The 23,635-nt window shown below is 34.8% G+C and overlaps 2 protein-coding genes across 3 annotated transcripts in view; one reads left to right on the top strand and one right to left on the bottom strand.

The window, feature by feature from the left end:
• Positions 1-729: 729 nt before the first annotated feature.
• Positions 730-8,314, bottom strand: SpdS (Spermidine Synthase). The gene is made up of 5 exons (XM_071597527.1): positions 7,911-8,314; positions 7,717-7,837; positions 7,184-7,430; positions 5,371-5,606; positions 730-3,257 (listed from the first exon to the last, which is right to left on the bottom strand). The coding sequence occupies exons 1-5, from the start codon at positions 8,039-8,041 to the stop codon at positions 3,123-3,125; spliced, it is 870 nt and encodes a 289-aa protein (XP_071453628.1). The 5' UTR covers positions 8,042-8,314; the 3' UTR covers positions 730-3,122.
• Positions 8,315-8,496: 182 nt separating this feature from the next.
• The window catches only part of dsh (Segment polarity protein dishevelled), a 46,874-nt gene continuing 31,735 nt past the window's right edge, over positions 8,497-23,635 (top strand). The window contains exons 1-5 of one of the 2 annotated variants that reach the window (XM_071598548.1): positions 8,497-8,958; positions 9,267-9,336; positions 9,522-9,646; positions 17,453-17,538; positions 17,596-17,688. In XM_071598548.1, coding sequence (XP_071454649.1) covers positions 8,798-8,958; positions 9,267-9,336; positions 9,522-9,646; positions 17,453-17,538; positions 17,596-17,688 — 535 coding nt within the window. In that variant the 5' untranslated portion in view covers positions 8,497-8,797. The remainder of the gene's footprint in view (positions 8,959-9,266; positions 9,337-9,521; positions 9,647-17,452; positions 17,539-17,595; positions 17,689-23,635) is intronic. The other variant, XM_071598549.1, reaches the window with a different exon arrangement.

Here is a 23,635-nt window from a genome sequence, read left to right as displayed (position 1 = left end):
CAGAATAAATCTTGATTGTAAATTCATCCAGGCTTCAGCAATTTTCACCATAACAAATAATTTGTTCCATAGTCCAGCAAAACTTATACTTCCAAATATTCTATTTTCCCAGACAACACTGACCTCAGTGCTTGTGAGGTGCAGTAAAACTCTGCCACCTTCTAAAAATGTATTTGTAGAATTCATCCGCAAGTTATTCTACATCCATAAATTTTTAATATTAAAAAAAATAAAATCATTGAAATACTTATTTTATCAAAAACCAATTATCAAAAATATTTCAACCAAAGCTTTTTTAGGGTTACATACACTATTATTTGACCTGTGCACTGAGAATTGCAAAAATGTTTCTTCTTTTTAATTGATTCAACCAATGCTACAAATATTTTCAAAATTATATATTGCATTTCTTAAGCCAGATCTACTTTGCTATAAAAAACGAAACTGCTACACATGGCCAAATATATTTTATGCTCCGTAGTGGAAGGTAAGCTCAAACTTTTATAACACCAATTTTGAGTTTCAATTTTCAATAAGTTACTTCATATAAAGCCTTAAAGGGGTCCACATCTTCCCGAGACAGCCAAGTCTACTTGTCAGTACGTATATTCCTCTACCAAATGACACAAATCATTTCTGTACAACGATTTTTTTTCAAAGTTATTACTATATTCATTGAATAAGTACAGTAAAATCATTCTCATAATGAAATAAATTTATTAACAGCATTATATATGAAACACAAACCAAAGACACCCTATTTTCTCATGTAACCCATTATTGATTTTGCATGAAATATTCAAAAGATCATGATACAACATATTTCCTGATTTACAAAAATACATTTTAGTATCAATATTTAGAGTACATGATATCTATAGATGTTTCTTTTTAACAAAAATATATTGGTAATATGATTTTAACCTTGCATTAAGAGCCATTTTTGATGTTTCTGGGGTAAACCACCCTCAATAATTCATAACAATATAAAATGAATACAAGGAAGAAAATAGAAACCATTGAAAAAAATAATGCTAGCATCACATGTGTATTATCCTAAAGCTTTTAAAACTACACCCATTCCCCATAAAACAATAGTACAGTCAAAACAATATGTAAATACAAATAATTGTATCATTTTTCAACAATTCTGCCTTTTATGCTTAAGGTTACAAAATGCAAAATAATAGCGAATTCAAGGAAGCACATTCATGCATTACAATTCACACATTTAGGATAATATAGCATGAAAACTTTCATGTTCATCTCTTACTGCCTGATAAGCAGCCTCCCCAATTACTACTAAAGGAACTAATTAATCAAGTCAAAAAAACAAAATCAATACTTATGGCACATAAAAAGAACTGGGAACGCACTAAAGGTGGCAATGGCCTTCTCCCCATTGCATGTACCATAAACAAGCAAAACAACCAGTGAAAACTCAAGCAAATTTATACTTATTGTTTTTTTGGTTTAATCCAAGTTCTTTCATAATGAACTCAAGGTCTTATTTAAAATCATGAATTCTTATTGCTTGCTTCAATGACATATTTTACCTAGATATAGGTATCAACCCATACAAATAGCTATTTGATTAGAGCAGGAAATAAAATAATGGAGTAGATTCAATCAATAAAAAATGCAAAATGAGAAAATGAACAGGGCTTACAAATTATGACATACAAGTATTAGCCATGACCGGTAAAAGTCATTTTCTATCTAGATGAATGGTATGTTACACAGAAGCCTTGATGTAAGACTTAATGTTATATGAGCAACCATATACACAATGTGCCATTAAGGTGAGAAAATAGACAGAAAAAGATATTTCAAAGTTTAGGATATCTGAACAAGGAGAGTATCATTATCAAAACCAAATATAACTTTGAAAATGAAGAATATGTACCTAGAAATATCCATTGAGTAATGTAAGCAGCATGAGTACATAATTACAAAAGATACTTTTGCTAGTCATCACACATAATCATGGATTGCAACATTCAAATGAAACCACAATATCATGCCAATCACAATAATTAACATGCTCTGAATTAGGCAAGGTGATCCCACACAATTACAAGAAGTTTCTATTTAAGTATAAAATGTTACCAAATGAGAGCTAAGTAATCATGAAAGTCTTTCCCTTAATATTAACAAATAGTTAAAATCATTTCCCTACCCTCGACCAGCAAAATAGATGCAGAGCATGAAAAGGTATACAAAAATGGTACATTATATTTTCCTTGTTCACCTGTTTCCCACAAACTCCAACCTCCACAGGTTATTCTCTAAACTTTCAATCATCAGTGGAAACTGATTGACTTGAAGGAAAAACATGAAATTAAGAGGTAATGAAACATGTAAACATATTTATGTAAAAAGTATAAAAACACAATCTCCTCAGAGAGCAAAATAATTGGATGAAATAATGAGGATTTGCAATTACTTGGCCATATTTGCAATTTTTCTATGTTTTATACTGTACTGTTGAAATTCTGACAAACATATTCTTCATGATACACATGCATTTGGCATAATTTCTAGGGCGGTATTTATCTTCATGACAAAATCTTAGCCAACTGCAGGAAGAATATAATTTTATATGGTTTGAAAAATATTGCTCAAATGAAATGAACCAGTTACTATTTATGAGAACATTGACTAGCGTTAAAGTTCTTCACTTCAATTATAATCACTTTTGTATATTTTAAGTACTTCATCCATCTTAAATGGTGATTAGCCTCCTAATGCTTCCCTATCCTATGCAGATCAATTATTATTTCTTCAACTCAAAATAGAATGTTGCTCAACAGAGAGCAAGAACGAATTAGAGATTCTGGATATCAGGATTTGCTCCACATCATACCATAAAATTTTGTATTATTTGGACAAAAGTCATCAACAACATATAAAAATATACTATTGCTAAATACAACTTGCTAATGGTGATTGAACAAAAGTTCATTGCATCAATAAATGCTTTCAAAAATACAGATATGCAAACTGCAAATCTTTCCAATTTTGATAAGTTGTTGTCAGTCTTTTAATAAAATTCATTTGGTAAATCTGGCTCAGAGAACTATGAATACCAAAACTAAAGGAAAATGACTGATATTTATTTTCTATTCCATTACTTTGCGGGCAAATCTAGGCAGTACAAAGGCAGACCGATGTATGTCCGGGCTGTAATAACGCAGCTTCATCTGCTCTTGTTCTTCATTGGATAATATTCGCAGTGGCTCTTTAAAGTTTGTTTTCTAAAAAGAAAAAAAAATAAAAGGAAAATTTACTTCCATTCCATTTTAGACATTGTATACATATTTGAGAGAGACAATTTATGTTCTCATTATTTGCACAGTAAGCAGTCATCTGGCTACCAAAATTCAACCACAGCCAAAGGATGAAAATTATAATGGAGTCATATGTTACCCAAGGAGTCTCCGAACATTTACAAAATTACACACGTCATCTAAAAGAGGATTTCCCTAGAGGGAGACTGATATGTTTCTTCAAATAGTGCAATTTATTCATATTATGTTCTAATCAAAACTATTACTTATGCATTAATATTAGATGTTAAAACATGATAATAAAATCACCATATTGAGAAAAAAATATCTTCAAATAATAATAAAGGTAATTACAACAAAATATAAAATAAAGTTCTATTTACCCACCAATTATTCTCCTGACATAAGATAAAAGGATCAATAAGCACATGTCCTTTACATACCCAAATACTGAAAATGTGCGCCAGGTTTTTAGGTCAGGCCAAAATTTGTGGCACTTGTGCAGTAGGGCCTTTTAGTGAGAAAGATCCCTAGTCACATAAATAGACAAGAAGGTTGTAAGGTCAAGAGAAAAGAGGTCATGGAATCAAGTTAGAAACCATAAGTGACCCTAATTAAGATCAATGATTAGCCATGATATTGGGCTACTATGTGTAACATTAATGCTTACCTGCCACTGTGACCAATATATGTAACACACTTAGTTAATTATCAGATACTATCTCTGTCTAAATATAAGCCTATTTTTTTAGTCCAAATGGAAAAATAGATGTTTTCTATTTACTCAAAATCGATCCTTTTATTTACTGAAGGACAGCATTGCCAAGCCTATTTCAAACAAGAAGATGCCAACTGGAATGCCAGCCCATTAACTAGTAAAATGGCTTAATTTGGGAGCACACCAAAAACATGCTGGTCACCTGCATACCACCATGTAAGCCTCTGTACCTAATTCCAATCTTACCTCATATTAGAAGAACATAAAGCAAGACAAATTTAGCAAATTAATCCCTTTGTAAGAATTTTTGTTTGAACGTGTCATTTGAAACAAGACTGGGATGAAAACTTGACGGGTTTCCCAATGGATTTGGATTTCAGCTGCCAACATCTTGATGATTAACCCCATCATTGTCCTCAATGTATCGCTGAAATCTGGCATTGCAAGGAATTAAGTTTGTCAGGGTTGAAATAAGGCAGTATGAAGTAATTTTTTTCTGCCTTCTAATTATATGCTGAACTCTTACCATATCTCAATGTAGCAACTAATCCTTGGCATACATGAACATATGAGAAACCTTTATCTAACACAGAATCTTTGCTTGATAGGACACAACTATATAATTATTCATAAGCATAGAATAGGATACTAATACATTGTCTAAGGAGATCGGGATGGTGCGGTGGCTAACATACTGGCTTTTCACCGACAGGGTTCGAATCCCGGCAGCAGCAGATATTTTTCAGTGGCATCCCAATTCCTACTTGAGGTGCTTTGTAGAGGGCACTTTGAGTAAGTATGCCATCCGTCGTATCGGACATTAAGCTACGGACCCCTTGGTGCCTTTTGTTAATAGTAGGCTAAAGCTGATACCAGATTTTTCTCCATCCTTCATCTTTCCTGTCCATCCCTAATGGAATGAATGACCTTAGCTGTCAGCCACCTCCCATAAATACTACTACTTCAATGCCTAAACTGCTGAAGGCAGGGGGCCTTAATTTTTGGAAGGTTGGTGAGGTTATCAAAAAGCAACCAGTATATTTAAACTTTTAGGGATTATATAACAATTCAATATGTATCTGCATCACATTTGTTGATACAAGAAACCTTAAACCACTTCCAGCCTAAAATGAATACTTGCACATTAAGTTTTGAATACATACTTTGGAGATTGAATTCAAAGAAAACGGCAAACAGTTTATACAAAACAGTTACTCAAAAATTTGAAATTAAATCTCAATTAAAAAAATACCAGTTTTCTCAATTGAGAATCATTCTGTTAAAACTACAGTACAGGAGGTATTTCAGAACAGAAAGTTCAACTATGCTTGCCAGAAAAGGTTTCTATGGACCAAAACTTACGGAGTCAAGACTGCCTAGTACAAATCCAATCAGGCCAGTGGGATATGTTGGCACAAGACAGTAACCATATGCTGCTGATGAGAAGAGAGTCTGGCAATACTTGTAGACACGGTTAGCAATGTCCAAACCTGAGCCACCCCAGATGTTTTCTGCTTGAGAACAAATTATGCCTCCATCGCGAAGAGCATTCTTCATGAGATGAAAATATCTCTCCTCAAACAGAGCTTCAGCAGGACCTGTAAACATTGGTGAATAGCAACTGTTAAAACTTCAAGAGGCGAATAAAGGGGACACATGAACAGCAAACAAATGTCAACAAAAAAGAGATGAATAATTAAAACAAACACTTGATTACAATAAATTACTACTATCATATTATGTTTTTAAAATTGACAATTGTATACACAATGATATTTCATTATGTCCAGAAAAATATTTTTTTAAACATTTCTACATTGAAGTCTAATGTATGATCCTATTACATATAGATTCTGCACATCTTTATTTTTAATAGATTGGTTTTATTACCAGAGGTTCAGTACCTAGAAGTATCTTTTGAAAATTGTTCTCAATTGAAACTCTCAAGATCAACAGCCATGTTTAAATAGGCAAAGTGTGAAACTAATTGAAATAGAGGAAAGGGCATATGTGTAATCATCCTGGAAGTTTAAGCATATTAGAGGAATCGATAAATTACCATAGAACCAAAGCTTAAAAAGATTCATTCGAGACCATCTAATCCCAGTAAAATCACTTGGCTTAAATCTTGAATGAACTTTCTTTCAATTGCCACAGCCTTTACAATTTTACTACCTTTCAACAATCCTTTCTGCCACTTTTCCAAATTTTTCTCATCTCTAATGATACCTAGCACTTTTCATCCTCATCTTAATCTAGCTTATTTTTTCTTTCATTATCCATATCACTCACATATTAACTAAGTCCCCACTCTACTCAATGACAGCATTCTTATACCTCATTAATGTTGCAATCCATGATTAAATATGATCCTGCTCCATTTTCAAACAGTCTAACCTCAAAGGTCATAGAGCTCAACCAAAGATCTTGAGATCCAGCTCCAATAATTTAGAGGCAGAGCCAAAATTTGCATTGTTGCTGGTTCTAAAGCATTGAATAACATGAGTTTCGATAGTATTTTGATCATTCATTGTGTTTACCATGATAACTATTACATACGTACTTCGTGAAGCTCCATGATCATACCCAGATCATTAATATCCTCCTCGTAAATTATCTTTTCACAAACACTCTCTCTGAACATATAAACATTATCATTCTTCTAAACACCCTTAATCGTAAACCAAGTGTCATAAGATATATTGACACAATAACGGATTCGTTGAGTGATTTGCTCTCATCAGGAAGACAGGTACTTTTATTTGGGCATGCCTAACTTCAGGCCTTACACTTCTTGAAATGTCATTCCACTTCCATTTAGGCTTTTTCTATATTTCACTAAACTACCTCGCCAATAAAAGTCGTCAAAATACAACACAATTCATCACATATCGTTCATATTTCATTCCTTGGATCCCATACAGAAGCTGAGGAATACCTTGTAGAAAACCTACGATGAGAGACTAAAATCTTTCTGGCAGCACTTCTGAATCAAATGAATTTCATTGTTTTGCCTCACTTGTGAGATTAATTTTGACTGGATTAAGGTATTCTAAATTTGTATGTTTGCACATTTACTGAATCAATAGGTAATATCAACATGGATAAAATCATAAAATGATCATAAGAGCGTAATTATTTTATAAGTGCCTTCAAAAATGAGGCTTCCACCTACCCACAGGGTCTGATGAATCTGTAATAATTACATCAAATTCTCTTTGGTGTTCTCCCATGAATTTAAACCCGTCGCCAATGTGAAGTGATAGTTTAGGATTCTCGAAACCAGTCGCCATAAACGGCAAAAACTCTTTGGATAGTTCTACTACACGTTGATCAATTTCACACTGAATGATTGTTTCTACGTCTGGATGCTTAGCGACTTCCCTTGCTACACCCCCATCTCCACCACCGATGATAAGAACCTGAAAATAACGGCTGGTTAGTCACGGGCATTTCCTATCTCAATTTTTATCACGATACGTAAATTTTACAGAAAATCAAACAATCATACGGGCCAACACAAAAAATTTTCACCGTCAATATGTTTAACAAAAGATAATTATTCGGTACGAATGAATTTAACTCCCAACTCAGTTACGAATGGGTAAATCATTTAAACTTCGCCATTGGCACTGGTTAAGTAACTAGCCAGTAAAAACTCATTACAATTATTATATTCTACTAACCAATTTTAAATTGTTATATTACCTTTTTAGGACAAGGATGGCTACAAAGAGGCAAATAAGATATCATTTCTTGGTAAGAAAATTCATCTGCCTCAGTGCACTGAATTATTCCATCTAATGTTAGCACTCGGCCGTGAGATTTCCTGAAAATAACGGAGGATTAAGTAAAAATTCATAACCCTCAATAATTGCTTCTTTTCCTGTACCATTACTCACGTTTTTAAAACCATTATATCTTGATATTTTGATTTTTCGGAATGTAGAATTTCCTCCACCTCCAAAGAAAGGCACATTCCCGGCCATAGTGTACAGATTTCACTAAACCAGCCTTTTTTCAACGCATCCATTCCAAATTCAACCAAATAATAGATCAATACGTGGGCAATAAGAGTAATTAACGATAATTACTAACTCAAAATTATTCGTAAGTATTCTTCCAGGCTTCACGACGAACCAATGGCCCTTCAACACAAAGTAGACAACGTGGTAAACAGCTGCCAATAAAATTGTTGTCTCAACAAAAAATTGATGACTCAAAGGAAAATGATAATAGAGTATTTACTATTTTAAAATAAAATATTAAATGCCTTCAATTGTAAAAAAATTGTATTTTCTCTCGATTAAGAGGAAAAATAATAGCAGCGCCTGAACAATTGAATAGTGCGCCCGGAAGCTTCATGACGTAATGTTGTTTACATGAATGAAATGGATTTACGATGAGTATCATCATCAATAATGCAATACATAGAGTGACATTCGGGGAAGTCTATATGAATATTAATCCAAAATGAAGAATATAATAATCTCATCTTTTCAAAAGTATTTTCTAACAGAAATCGCTATTGTTTTCTATCATTTGTTGTTACTGGTCTATATTTTATCAACGATTCAATTTGTGTACCTAGGGCAGGATTTTTCATTAGGAAATACATTTCTTAAGGTCATATAACTTGATTGCGCAGGCTCTGATACAGTTTTTACCCACCTAGATGATCGTATGTTTTGTATTATTTACCATTGGAGGCCATATTGAAGTTTATGTAGAGTTGCCATATTGAGGTTCATGTAGGGCCTTCGCTTGTTGATTACTATCTTCCTTCACGATGGAAGAAACGAAAATTATATACCATATTGACGACGAAGAAACTCCCTACTTAGTCAAACTGCCAATAGCACCTGAACGGGTTACTCTAGCTGATTTTAAGAATGTATTGAACCGACCAAATTACAAATTCTTTTTCAAGTCTATGGATGATGATTTTGGGTAAGTCAACAATGATTTGGTTTTTGTATTACCATTTCATTATAATTATGGAATAAGCGAGTAAAGTTCATTAGTGTTGAATGCTTTTCGTGCAGTTCACTCTAATGTCCCTACCTTTTGACGTTGACGATCTTATTTTTGTGAAATATGACGATGACAGGAGTGAACCATTACCGATGTCTGAAGTCATTTTTACACATTGAGTGAATATTATATGGTATGAAATTGTTCTGCGCGTGCAATATCTTGATTTAAATCATTATATAGGCTGATAGTTGCTCTAATATGCCTCCCTTTTGTTTATTTAGTGTGGTGAAAGAAGAGATAATTGATGATGATGCTCACTTGCCTTGCTTCAACGGAAGAGTTGTGTCATGGGTCAGTATACTGTTGTCATTAGTCCATTTTACTCAAAAGTATATTCTTCGTGATTTATATCATTAATATATTTCCAATATATGATCGTGCTTAGATGATTTTAATGCTCATGGTTTTGACAAGGTTAAAGTTCTGGTATGTATTGCGTTTCTCCCTTCCTGACTTTTGATTACATTGCCTTACAGTTGGTTTCTGCTGAGGGCAGCAATGTGTCCGATGGAACATCACAATGCACTGAAAGTGTTGCGCACTCGGACGTTAAAGTTCCATTGGAACGTGGACTTGAAGTTCAGCCACCGCCCCCATTTCAGTAAGATGTTTCTCATTTGATGTAATCTTTTAATATTAATTTTTTGTGAGTAATAGTGTCTTATATATAACGATTCCACTTACGTGAGCAATTTATTACATCGTACTGTAGTTAACACATGAAATTTTGAGAAACATAGTGGTGCTGTTTAAACGTTTTTGTGGATACATTTTGACAATTCTTACCTTGAGTCATAGTTAAAACAGGTATGTGTGAAGATTGAGCAAAGTTTAAACAATTGCTACCACCGTTCCTACGGATAAATTTTTGTCCCATTATTTGCATTGCATTTTAATCGGGGATGTATGTACTCCTTATTACCTAATCATTCCTATTTGATTCTTACATTTTCATAATATTCGTAATAGAATGCCTCAGCTGATGTATCGCCAACATGTATAAAAGAATAGAGGTATTTCTGAATGAATAATATTAGCCTTACACATTTTTAATATTACAAAAAGTCCTCAATACACAAGGAAAATGTTTATAATCTAAAGGTTAGATGTGCATGGTTGCCTTGTATACACCTTTGCAGGGAGGCATTAGGCCTTAGATAAATAGATAATACGGTGTTATAATTTTGCCGTAACATCCAGGCTTATTAACGTGATGGAAAAATAAAAATGTACTTAAAGTATTAAGTCAATTAACATATTACTAAAAGCAGTAAGCAATTTTTTGTTCTATTTTGATTCCTATCTCTTCCATTGAAGTTAATCTAATTGTCATCGTGGTAGAAAATGTTATATTTAGTTAAGTAAATAATTCCAGTGACCTTGCATTTCCAAATCCAATTTTTACCTCCATTCAATACCTATTATTTTACATAAGTCCAGGGCGTATCATTTTGGCTGATTCTCTTTTTATTTCTTCTTAATCCTTGAGTGTTAATCTCTTTATTTTCATAAATATTTTATGTTTGTATTATATGGCAAGGCTAGATAATTTTATTTCAATTTAATTGAAGATCTACATTAAACTTCAAATTTTTGCTTACCTTTTTTCCTTGCACAGGCTAAATGATCCTCATTGTGGGTTTTAAATAAGTCCAAAAGTTTTTGACGATGATCTCACTTCATATACATTTATCATTTGAGGGTGAATAATTTAGTAATACTATAATATTTACTAATTAATTCTGACTGTAAGAAAAGTCATGCTAGCTATCATGTTACCTTTTAGTCATTAAATCCTGAATAATAGAGTATGAATGTAAATCCACTCTAAATGTATCAACAGTAAAATGCCTATCAGGTGTAATTATATCCTATGAAAACTAAGGTTTTTCTGCTTAGCCTAACAAAAGTTTAGGAGAAGAGGAGGAGCAGAATTATCCCCTTGAATTATCTTGTTTGTGAGGGTGGTAACTACTTGAGCTATCTAGGTGGCGTCTGTAAATTCTTTTAAAGTCTTATTAGCCTTAGAAAGTGCACCAAAACGGAGGATCTAAGACATCTTGGTAACAAAGAATGGAAGGCAAAACTTATTATTCCAATATATCAGTCAGCATTGTATTTTTTTGTTCTGTTGGCCATTTATGTGACATAAAACATGGTGATAAATATATTTGCGGAACATAATTTCAGACAACTCACCAAAATACACAAATAAACTTACATGAGCTCTAGGAGTCAGTCCGAAATAAAATTTTGAAAAATATACTGAAACAAGAAAAGTACACCTTTACATCAACCACAGTTGTTAATCACTAATAATCACTCATAAATTCATCTACATTGTGATACTACTTGTTATAGCAGCTTCCTGAGTTCTTTAAACATCTATTCTGTGGCTTTATTTTTTATATTCATCAGCAATCGGTAAAATTGAGGGTGCCTGACCTGTCACAGCGCAAGGTTGTGTATTAACTGTATATTTTCTCTCCCACGAGTGAAGTTACCCTGTACAAAGGATGAGGGTAAAAAAAGAAACTTTACTCTTCCAAATAAAGATTTAATATTTCACGAGCATAGTTTCAATGCTGCGTATCATCATCAGGTGACATACATAAAATTTTTAACTTACATAGCCTGGCTCCAAGAGGGTAGGGAGAGTAAGGAGAGGGGTTAAGTTGAGTGCAGCTGCAGCAATCTATTAGTGGGCTAGGGGAAGGGGAGGGTATGTATTGCAAGGTTTCTCATCGAAACCATGGTCATGAAATATTAAATCTTTATGTGGAAGTGCAAAGTTTCTTTAAGTACCCTCATCATTAAGGAATTCCACAAAGTTAAACCTAAAACTATTATGCTGTACAAAGAAGTTAGGTATTAGTTAAAGTGCATCTAAAGAGCTAGTCGAAACAATGAGTGTGAATTTCATGTGAATTAGGTGATAAATACATCTGCGAAAGAACTGAATTATGGGGATAACTTTATTGCAGCAAATGCTACTTGGGTATTTTGCTGCACTAATATATTTTTCTCACCATAGTGGAACTAAACGCATGTTTACTTTCTTCTGTCACATCGCCTGATTATTTTTTCATACTTCAGGACTCAATTCTAAACATATTGCAAATCTAGTAGACCTTCTACTGCTGACCAACAGTTTTATCTTAATAAATGTTGACAAACTCACTCGCATGTTATATGTGCACTCATTGCTAATCCTCACCTCATCTTACGGTTTAGCTGAAGTATTAGTTGGCAGTGTATATTGATTTGCCATCTGTGGAAAATTGCATCCTTTGAAGTAATAATAGAAAGAACTTATCCCATTTTTCAGATTGTCATTTTCTAGGTCTTCCCTGATAATGTTGGTGGGGTAATACAGCTTCAGGCATAACTTAGTGGAAATCCTTCATGATGAAAGAAGTTTTTCATTTGTTCTCCCTTAGTTTTCACTTAGTTTTTTGACATAAAATTTTATTTTTTAATTTTTGTGTGGAAAAGCCAAGTCTTCTTTCGTCGTGTTGATGGAAAGTAAAAAACAATGGGATATGTATAAAATTCTGGACTTAACATTGTTTGTTTCAAATGCGCCTCCTGAGGTATTTCTTTTGTTGTTCTTCATGCCCCTTTTACCTCCCATTTGCTCTCCTCGCTTTGCACAACGCTACTTTCATGTAGAAACACTCTTTCACTCACCTTAGCTTTATTTACCCTGTTTATAATTCTCCTGCTTGATGATCTTCTGCTGTAAACCATAATTATAGTTTTGTGCTGGTCTCCAGGTTTACAGGTTCAGTATCCTCTCCAAGAAAAAATTATTCTCCTCATACCTCGTTCTATATCACTAGAGCTACTAAAAGCAAATATCAACATAGAGATTTTTTCTCTAAGGATACACTTTGTAGATCTGTTTTGCTGTCACTTCATACTTAATTAATGTGTATGTTTAAGTTGGGTTGCAGTAGTCCAGGTGTAGGGTATTGGACTACTGACCGGAGGGTGCAGGTTCGATTCCCAGGCAAACCTCTCCAGGCACCTGCAGCTCCACCCAAGCTATATGGTTTTTTGGGTACCAGGTCATCCTGGGAATCAATAACCGACACAGGGAAAGGAACTGACCCCCCTACCCTGATGTATGAATTTCACACACCGTTGGGTTTAGTACTGGGTGATATCATCACCCATTAAACTGACCTTTGGGTGAATTACCGTGCCTATGGTTTATTTATGTGTTTAAGACAGTGGAACAGAGTACCTCTCTCTGTTAGTAAAAAAAAAGTCTGACACTTGAGCAAATTGTATTCTTTTTCAGCATCTTCCTCAAATAAAATCATGAATGTTGTTTGTACAATCACACATTATGCTGATATTCTGTCTGAACAAAAATCGTTGCATCATTACTTTTAATTTAATTTGAATTCTTCATGATATTATTATAGAAAATAATGTAAAAATAACAGATAATGCTGTGCATCTATGATCTTGCCCCTTTATTCTGTCTCTTCACTGCTGAGTCCAGTTTCAATTATAGCAGTTGGGTCTTTATAAAGGCTGTGAATTACCCTTCTTTTATTATTAGACAGGTTTTATATCTTTCAGGATGTTGGTTTTTTTTGTAACATTAACAGGGGCAACCTCCAAATGCATGAATTCATTGTTTGTTGGCTGTTTTCCATCCTCTGTTATGGTTCCAAATTTTTCTCTTTTATCTGTCTGCTCTTTCTTGTAAATGAGAGAAGGCATTTGGTAAAGAGAGGGTACCAACTGCTTATTACGTTATAAGCTTAATATCTATTTGTGTGATAGGATGGCTTAATTACTTACACTTGCAAAATGATAGCTTCCATTAATTAAAAGTTTTCAACCATTACTGAACAATATTTATTCTCTTTATTCATTTCAAAAAAACCTCAATTAAAAAAATATATTTCAACTTTTCAATCCTAGACTTGCGAAATAGTATCATAAAAAGTAGATGTAATGAAGGCATAAAATACATTTTATTGTGTTCTTAAACTGTTTCATAGTTTTAGGTACAAGCAATTACTTCGTCGTTCCAAGTGAATACTCCGTGAAGTCATTGTTTTATGTGATGTTGTTTAACCTGGAGACCATTTACTCCCTGCAGCATGATGTAGGTTGAACCATCTTCGATCTTAACTTCGGTCCTTAGGGATTCGTCATTTAACAATAGCGTCAGATTCCTCTGCAGATGATGAAAGGATGGTGTCTTCCTTTTCACCAGAATTACTGTTGTTTCCATTGTCTTGTGCATCCTCAATTTGTATAGATATCATTGGCTGAAAACCTATTCTTTGAAAATTGTCAAAGTTCTGTGTTTCTAGGACCCTATCTCAAATCATTCTTCATTCCTTATCATTGCTTTCTTGCCCCTCTGGAATTACTTAGGTTTGATTTGTAATACTTACATAGAAGAAACAATTATCGATGGACTGTGCTTTTACTTCAAGCTCAAGCAGATATGAGGCAGTTCATACTATCGAGCAGCTCTATTGGAGGTTTGCTTCAATATATAATTGCGATGTTTCATTTATGTGAAGTAATACTGAAAAATGAGATCTTAGTACTTATTCCATCTGATCTTTATTTCACCCTGGCCAATTTCAAGTCACCAGTTTTTCTATTCATGTCTTGTGACATAATGGCATTTTCTGTTGCCTTTTCCTTGTGATTGACCGATTATAAGGATGGTATTAAGATGTCACTTCAGTTTTTCCTGTTCTTGTTGATGATTACTTGCACTGAACTGTAGCTGAATAATGGTGTGAGCCTTCTAATCATATTTCAGAGAATTGTTTTTGGACAAAGGGAGTTTCTTTGTTTGTATGAGGGTAATTTGGAAAATCCTTGCAAAGTCAGAGAGATGCCACCACTAGCATATATTGTAGTATTTTGAGCTAGTAGTATATCTCAAGGAATATGCCAAGTCTCTGTCAGATCAGTTTATTATTGTTTTTAACAGTTTTTTTGAATCAAGCTCATCATGATTTCCAAAAAATCAATGAATGAGACTTCAGCTTATTTGTCAAACATTATTTTATGGAAGGGAAATTGCCTTTGGACTATGTTAGGCAAACAAGAAAGGGTTGGAAACAGGATAGGAATGTTGGAAGAAGCATGGCAATATGCAGAATTAAAGAGGAGCCTATTGTAATGTTGGATGTCAGGTTGCAAATTGTTAATAGAGGCAAGGGAATTTTCCCTGAGCCATTTGGTCGCCTGTGTCCATCCAAAACCTACCTTAACCAGTAGATCGCCAATTATAATAAAATTGCCTAAGGAGGCTAAAGAGAAGCACGATACACATTTTGGTAAATTTGCACCTTTAATTATACTGGTTTAAAAGTAATGATAAAATTTTTAGAGTGACCATGTGAGTGCAAGTAACAATAAACATTCTGGATGCCTTGTGGAGGTGACCACTCCAGAAATCATTGATAAATGAGTTCATTTTTTTCTCTTGCACCATAACCTGTGAATTTATGTAATATGAACTGTGTCCAAAACCTATCCGACCTGCGTTCATATCTCTGCATTGGTGCTATTCTTAGTCATCCCAGCCGTGGCATCCTTCGAAGTAGTCCCCATTTGATTGACGTTCCCAGCGGTGCCTCCACATCTTGAAGCAGTCCTTAAACTCAGATTTTGGAATGGTCTTAAGCTCGCTCGTCACATTATTCTGAATCATCTCAGTGTAGTCAAACCGCTTTCCTTTGAGTGCCATTTTCATTCAAAAGTCACAGGAAGCTATGTCGGGACTGTACCTAGGCTGGCAAAGCTGTGCAATCTTGTTTTGCCAAAAATTGCTGCACAAGGTTCGATGAATGCGCTGGAGCTTTATCCTGGTGAAGAAGCCAGCCACCGCTAGACCAAAGACATGGTCATTTTCTTCTCATGGCATCACGCAATCTTTTCAGAACTTCAACGAAATATTCTTTGTTGAAAGTCTGAACTCATGGAGCAAATTTTTAGTGTACCACACTATCACAACGAGAAATATAATTTAAAATGCAGGTCAAATACTTTTGGAACACACCTCATACAAATGCCATAGTCCTTGTACAGGTGTGACGGCTTTATCAAATTCATCCGTTGGTATTATCTACCATGTTGTCTCCATCATCATTGTATTGCTCTTTAACAATTTTTGTTGCTGAACTCTCTCCGAACATATAGTATAGTTATTCCAAATATTACCTTCTCTTAATACACCTCCAATCTGTAACAGAATCAGCTCTCACAGTTACAGAATTTGCTTCATATGTTATTCCCATAGATGCCTTAATTTACATTGTATTCCTTTAAGGAAAGATCACCCAACACTCAGCTCAAGTGTTTAAGAAGTCATAATTCAGTACTATTGATAACATGGTGGCAGATTGTGAACTAAAACAGCTAATCCATAACACCTTTCCCGGAGGAAAAATAGTATGTCCTGGAAAGTTAACAAGTTTTAGTAGTAATATATCATACAAAATGCATACAAATGCTATGAAAGGACTTTTAGCTATTTGCACAAAGAATTAGGTAGGAGATAATGAGCCAGAGGATGGACTTTTTGGCAATGGAAGTGAAAATAATTCTGAAGTATAATCAGAATGCCCTCAAATAAGTATGCATGTTAAGTGTTTATGCAGATTATTAACAATGTCCACAGTTTTAAATTATCATGAGAATTGAAAATCTAGTGGAATAACAAATGCTGGCAAGGTTCATAAAATGAATGATTTTTTTTAATTTAAAGAAAAATTACAAATTGTATAATGCCTAGACATGTATGTATGCTAATTTTAAGTTAAAAATATAAGTATGTGTTGTATTTAAATACTAACAAGCTTTCTCTTATATTTTACCAACCTGCTACTTGCATTCAGTTCTTCATTCCTCCTGAATGAATGCTCATTGCTTTAATCTGCATAATTTGTAAATTATATTTATCTCTTAATTCTTTAGTAGCTCTTTCTTCCAATGATGGCATTCTGCGGTGTAATTCAATTTTACAGAAAAATCAAAAAACTTTAAAAATGTGGTACATCACTCTCACAAATTGACTCCAACTCCAGAAAACACCTTTAATTTTTAGGGTTTCATTCAATTTTTGCATCCAGTTTGTAATGGTTGGTATGGTACAGTCAAGAATCATAAATCTTACGAGACAGTCATTATTAGGTTTAAGTAATTACAATCATAATTGATATTGGGGGAACATCTACATCCAATCTAATGATCCAAATTGGTTCACTCATTCTTTCTGGGATTTGGCTCGATTTATCAATTTATTATTATTATTTGTTATAAGGAAACAGAAAGAATTGACTCATACTCATTGAGATTTGTAATGTTATTTAATAATTGATTTTCGTCTAATATTTGGTTGTTTTTTTATTTCTAGTATTGGGAATGTTGGACATGTTGGTCGCACTAACATAGAAGACTCGACTTGCACTGAGACAGAATCAATAATTAGCTCTCGTCAAGGTGAGTATTGACATATTTAAATGAACGTTTATTTATCCTTTCTATGATATACATTAGAGGGTGTACTTCTTTTCTTTCCAGGACATCATAACATACACAAACCATCACGACATCATGCTGACAAATATGATAAATACAACAAATATAATGGTAAGTTGTCTATCCACTTAAAATTTACTTGTTTTTCTCAGAGATAATACGAGGGTCATCCGGAAAGTAGTACCCGTTCGTGAAATAAAAAGACAAAAGTAAATATTAACAAACATAAAAAATTTTATTTGAAAGAGGATACTTTAAACTACTTCTCAACATAATCTCCAAGCAAATTAAGGCATTTGTCATAACGTGTGACAAGTTTCTGTATTCCTGCTGCATAGTCCTTCGCCGCCAGCTCATTGAGATACAGGGTCACTCCTTCTTTAAGTTCTTCATCGCTGTCAAATCTTTTTCCTGCCAAAAAGTCTTTAAGCTTTGTAAAGAGATGAAAATCTGAAGGGGCCAAGTCCGGGCTATACGGTGGATGGCCGATCGTTCCTCACGAATTCGTCAACTGAGCTCACCAGTTGGTCTGTAATGACAGACGGTCTCCCCGAACGCTCATCGTCGTGTGTGTTCCCCCTCCCCATGTTGAAGTTGCGACACCACCGTCGAACAGACGACTCGTCCATTACATTGTCTCCATACACCTCCTTTAATTGGCGATGAATATCACATGGGCGAACGTTTCTTGCATTGAGGAATTTAATCACTGCCCTCACTTCACAACTGGCGGCGTTCTCAATTTTTTTAAACATTGTAAACAATCACAGAAACAACACAGGCAATGCTAGCGTCACGCAACTTGGCTCAGAGAAGGCAGACAAGCCACTGAAGCTATCTGACCTCGTCCAGCGGCTACTCGCGTCGTCAGCACTTCATGCGGCACGAACGGGTACTACTTTCCGGATGACCCTCGTACATGATAATTTTTTAGTTTTCAACTTCTATTTTTGAGCCGGGATTTATTATGGAATACAGTCACAGTGAGACCCCTTTTTAGGCCCATCTTTACTATTATATCAATCCAAAACTCTGTTTGTTCTACTCTTATGCCAAAACTAATACACTGGTTGAGTTGATATTTTCAGCTGCCATAGATGGGCAATGAAATTTTGAAGACTTTGATAGAGAGTAGGACAATCAGCACATCAGATAGGGGTTGGAAAAAGATAAGGATATTGGAAGGAATGAAGGAGATAGAATGTATGCGGACTACAAGATGGAGATACATTGGGTGTACAGATAGACATCTTCTTAAACACTTAAGCATTTAAATTCATTTCCCTACTTTTCATCCAGAAATGTTCACGTTTTTAACATTATATCCATCCAGTCACAGTTATCAATGCAAACATTGATTTGAAAGGTGAGAGAGAGGTCACCCAATACTAACCCCAATGGGGTGTGAAATTAACACATCCAGGTAATGGGCCAGATCCTTTACCTATGGCACCTATAGTTTCTCAGAAAGGTCTGGAACCTGAAAAGTCACACAGCTTGGGTGAAGCTAAGGGTTCCAAGAGGCATCCCCTAGAGTCAAGTGCCGGCCCTCTAGGTAGTAGTCCATCTCTCTGCTCTCCAGAACACATACCCCTTTTCCAATATTGTTTAAATATGAAAAGAAAACGAAAATTCTCCAAGTGCCCAATGCTGTAGTATGGAACAAAAAATGTTGGAAAGGAATTGTAGTGGTTGTCATTGGGGCCCAAATAAGCTTGATGTATGTACGCAACAGTCATAACCTCAAAAGCAAAGCTTAGAAATAGTGTGCAGTATAACTGAAGAGCCACAATTATTGAAAATGTTTGTTCTGGTTGCTCAGCAACAGAAATTATTCAGTTCTTTGGGTACCTGAGATTGACACTATATGATGTTATCACAAAGTATAATGAGTCATCAAAGTCTGACAATGATTTTGCAACACCGGTGAGAATACATTGGATTAAAATGTTGTTTATGATAATACAAACAGTATAGTACAATTGAAAGAAACAAATAAAATGCAATAAAAATCCAAAAATTTTCATTTTTATAATAAATATGTTTGAAAATATTATTTAATTTGCCTGGATTTTTGCCCTGCACCCTATATAAAATTATGTATTTTATGATAGATAGCACCCAAGTGCTTAATGCTAGTAGGTGATCCCCAGAAAACTATTGTATATGATGCCCTGGAGAGCAGATTAGAATAATGCACTAGTTTTAATGCCTTTAGAGATAGTATTTTTGCTAGAACTTAAAATTGCTGTCACACAGTGCTATATAGAACGCAGAGTATTCTCATGAATATTCCACTCACCCCATTTGTTGAATACAAAGACCTAAAAACTTAGTATTGGATGCAAAAATAATTCCCTTGTTGTGGAGATTTTAATTAATATCATCCTGCAATATTGCACAATCAAGTGCAAGGACCTGTGTCTTTTTTCAATTAAATTTGTTTGTTATTTTAACGCCAATTCCAGACAGTCTTTTAACTATTTTGCGTTTTTACCAGAAGCCTTTGACTACTCTTATCAGAAATTATAAAGCTTGAATCATATGAATGAATTACAAAGAGAAAATAGGCCCCAATATTTAGCCTTGCGGAACTCTATGCGAATAGGATAGGAATCTTATCATTATGTCTTAGTGATTTCAATGTTATTTGGACTATATGTTATCTTCCAAATTAATAAGATCTTTTTTTTAATCTGATGGTTTGAGGCTCTACTTTTTGTGAATTGATGATCACTGAATAAATAAACTTGGTATTTTTTCAAACAAAAAGCCTTTATAATACTACCGGTTTCAGCGCTTAGGCTATAAAACATCTGCTATAAAATAATATGTTGCCAGGATAGTTATTTATGTATACGTATATATATACTTTCGTATTCGGGGATAGAGATGGTGCGGGGGCTAACGTACTGGCTTCCCACCCTGAGGGCGCAGGTTCAAATCCCGGCGGTGTTGAATATTTTTCAGAGGTATCTCGATCCCTACTTGAGGTGCTTTGTGGAGGGCACTTTGAGTGAGTACACCGTCCGTCGGATGGGACGTTAAACTGCAGACCCCTTGGCGCCTTTCGTAAAGAGTAGGCTAATTCTAATGCCGGGTTTCTCTCCACCCTTTATCCTTTCCTGTCCATCCCCATGGTGCAAATGACCTTAGCTGTCAGATGCCTCCCCTTAAAACTACTACTACTACTTTCGTATTCTTGTTAGGAGGGGAGGTAGGCTATGGAAGAGAATTTGCAGTAGAGGAGGGAAGGGGAAATATCGAATAGTACACAGCCACATCGGGAGGGTAGGGAAGGCCATGGGTTGATACTTTGAGGTGGCTGATTGGGAGGAGAAGAGACGAGGGTATGAAGAAAATAATTATGAACAGGGAGGAGGGAAGACACTTGAGTTTACGAATATACTTTATTGGTGTACAATAAAAGTTCTAAAAGAGGTTTCAAAGATGTTTTCATTAACCAAATGTCCGCTCTCTTTTTATTTCTGTTCAGCATGTCCATTTTTTGTCCTTTTTCCTCAGGTAAAGTATATCCGGAACAAAGTCACTATGGTCCATCTCCCATAGCTGCTTGGCAAAATTGGATTAGGTAACATTCTGGAGATTTCGATTGTTCCTTGACACGTAGCTTGAAAGATCTTCCCATTTGCCCTACGTAGACTGCATAGCAATCTTTACATTTTTTCTGTTTTCCACTTTACCCTGGGTCAATTTCAAAAACGTTTGTTGGTTGCTTCTGTTGCTGTATGCAATCCTTAATTGTCTTTCAGGAATAGGTTGGCTATTTTTCAGAGATATGTCAATAATATGGCAGTTAACACCAGCAAAAACTTTCTTCCTCATTACCTTGGGATGAATATATTAGATTCCTTGCTCTGATGGAGTATTCCTTATTAAGCATTATTACAATTCAGTCCTGTCTGTTTCAGTTTTACATAGCCCACCTCCCCTTGGAAAGAGACTATATAAATATCCAGGTCATGTACGATTTTATACCTGATGATGTTGTATATGCATTGAAACTGGTAGTATTATAAAGTTTTTTGTGAAAAAATACCAAGTTTATGTTCAGTGAAATAAGATCTTAGCCATTGCAAGGCAATGCGTCTGACACCCAGTCTATATCGGCTCTATATCAGCTCTATTCAGAAGAAGGGTTTAATCAATGAAGTCAAAGGCACAAGTAAAATCCAGGAACAAAGAAAAAACTAAATTCTCTTTATCCTGGGAACGGTTAATAGAATTGAAAGCATTCATGAGTGCTGGTTCTAAAGATCTGCCTTTTCAATGACCCCATTGTAAATCTGAAATAATATTGAATTTTTAAGAAACACTACTATTATAAAATAAAAAATTAACTGAAATAGTTAAGCAAATCAGTTATTGGTCTGTAGTTATTTATGTCAATTTTTACACCTTTATTTTTATCCACTGGTATAATCTTACTACGAGGCATGCTCATAAAGTAAGGTCTCTTTGGTCATATGAAAAAATATACTTATATGAAACACATTTTATTGGCAATTATAGTTAGCTACAAACCTACTTCACTTCTTTACATAATCGCCGTTCACTTCTAAGCATTTTAAGCATAAGCTTGCCGCCTGAGAGTTGAACCAATTGACAACGCTGTTCTTGAGATCCTCTTTGGTTTCGAAGCATTGTCCACCAAGCCACTGTTTCAATTCAAAAAGAGGAAGTAGTCGCTAGGTGCAAGATCAGGACTGTGCGGTGGGTGGTCAAAGAGTTCCCAATGAAAATCTTGAATTTTCTCATTGGTTTTGGCAGCAGTGTTTCGGTACCCACCTTGCACACAATTTGTGGTATCCGAGGTTTTCTGTGACAATATTGTAGACAGTTGTGTGTCCAAGTTGAGAAAATTTTTCAGCCAGGCCATTAATCGTCAATCGACGATCACATCGCAGTTTTTGTTCCACTTGCGAAAAAATTTCATCGGTCAGAATACTGGGCCTGCCACTTTGCTCTTCGACATTTGTTCATCAATTTTTAAAATCAAGGCACCATTGTTCAATCTTTCTTTCACTCATAACTGTAGGTCCATAACCTAGGCATAACTCCCGATGAATTTCAGCAGCCGACAATCCTTTTGCATACAAGAATCGTATGACAGAATGCACTTCACAGCTGGCTGGATCAAAGATTGTCGCGGACATTGTCATTTGCATGCATGGGCAAGCAAACAACTTCTGAAAAAAAAACAAATGCTGCTATAGCCTCTCAGTGAATCAGTAGAAGGCACTGCAGGAGTAAAACTGTGTTCTTAAGTGCCAATATTTAAATATAAGCAAACGGCCCTTACGTTATGAATATGCCTCTTAGTAAGCAGGAAAAATTCCACGTCTCAAAGATTCATTTATTACTTAGGTAAGGGGTTCAATTATATAATTCTTGCATTCCAACAACAATTTTACAGGTATTTCCATCCATCCCTGGAGAAGGCTTTGTTAGAAATCTTCTGAAGGAAAGCTAGGTACTCTTTATGAGCTCAGGTTTATTGATACAATGTTTCTGGGATGATATTGTGATAAGCAGTTGATTGCTCTTGCCTTGGAATATTTCCTAGGATTTTTGTAATACTTATGAAAGATTCATTCATTCTGTTCACAATCAGCATAGTATCATTGACAATTGAATAAGGACTGTCATAGACATCGGAAATTGAGCTATGTACTCTTATACTAGTTGCCTTGTTTATTGTATTTAATGCTGCTTTACTTTTATTATTGACTACAAAGAGCTTATTATCATTGTGCCATCTCTAATTTTGCCTAATCAAGGGACAGTAATCTCTCGTCATTTAGAGGTAATCAGGCTGCACATCTGGGATATTTGATAATTAACATAATGTAGCTCTTTCTTTGAATAATCTAGAGATTGCAATGATATCATCAGAAAGCCAACACATTCTCACATACTTATTTAATTTTCTTTCATTCTGATAGCATTCAAATAAATTTCAAGTAAAAATAATTTAAGTTAGATTCAACAGAGTTGGCTGAGCAGACTTCTACCTGGGTATATTTTTTAAATGCAT

The sequence above is a fragment of the Hetaerina americana genome, unplaced genomic scaffold (genome assembly GCF_022747635.1).
Source record: "Hetaerina americana unplaced genomic scaffold, ioHetAmer1.1.p SCAF_10, whole genome shotgun sequence".
Classification (NCBI taxonomy): Eukaryota; Metazoa; Arthropoda; class Insecta; order Odonata; family Calopterygidae; genus Hetaerina; species Hetaerina americana.
Note: the sequence above shows the minus strand (reverse complement) of the source record. Positions and strands in the feature narration are given on the sequence as shown.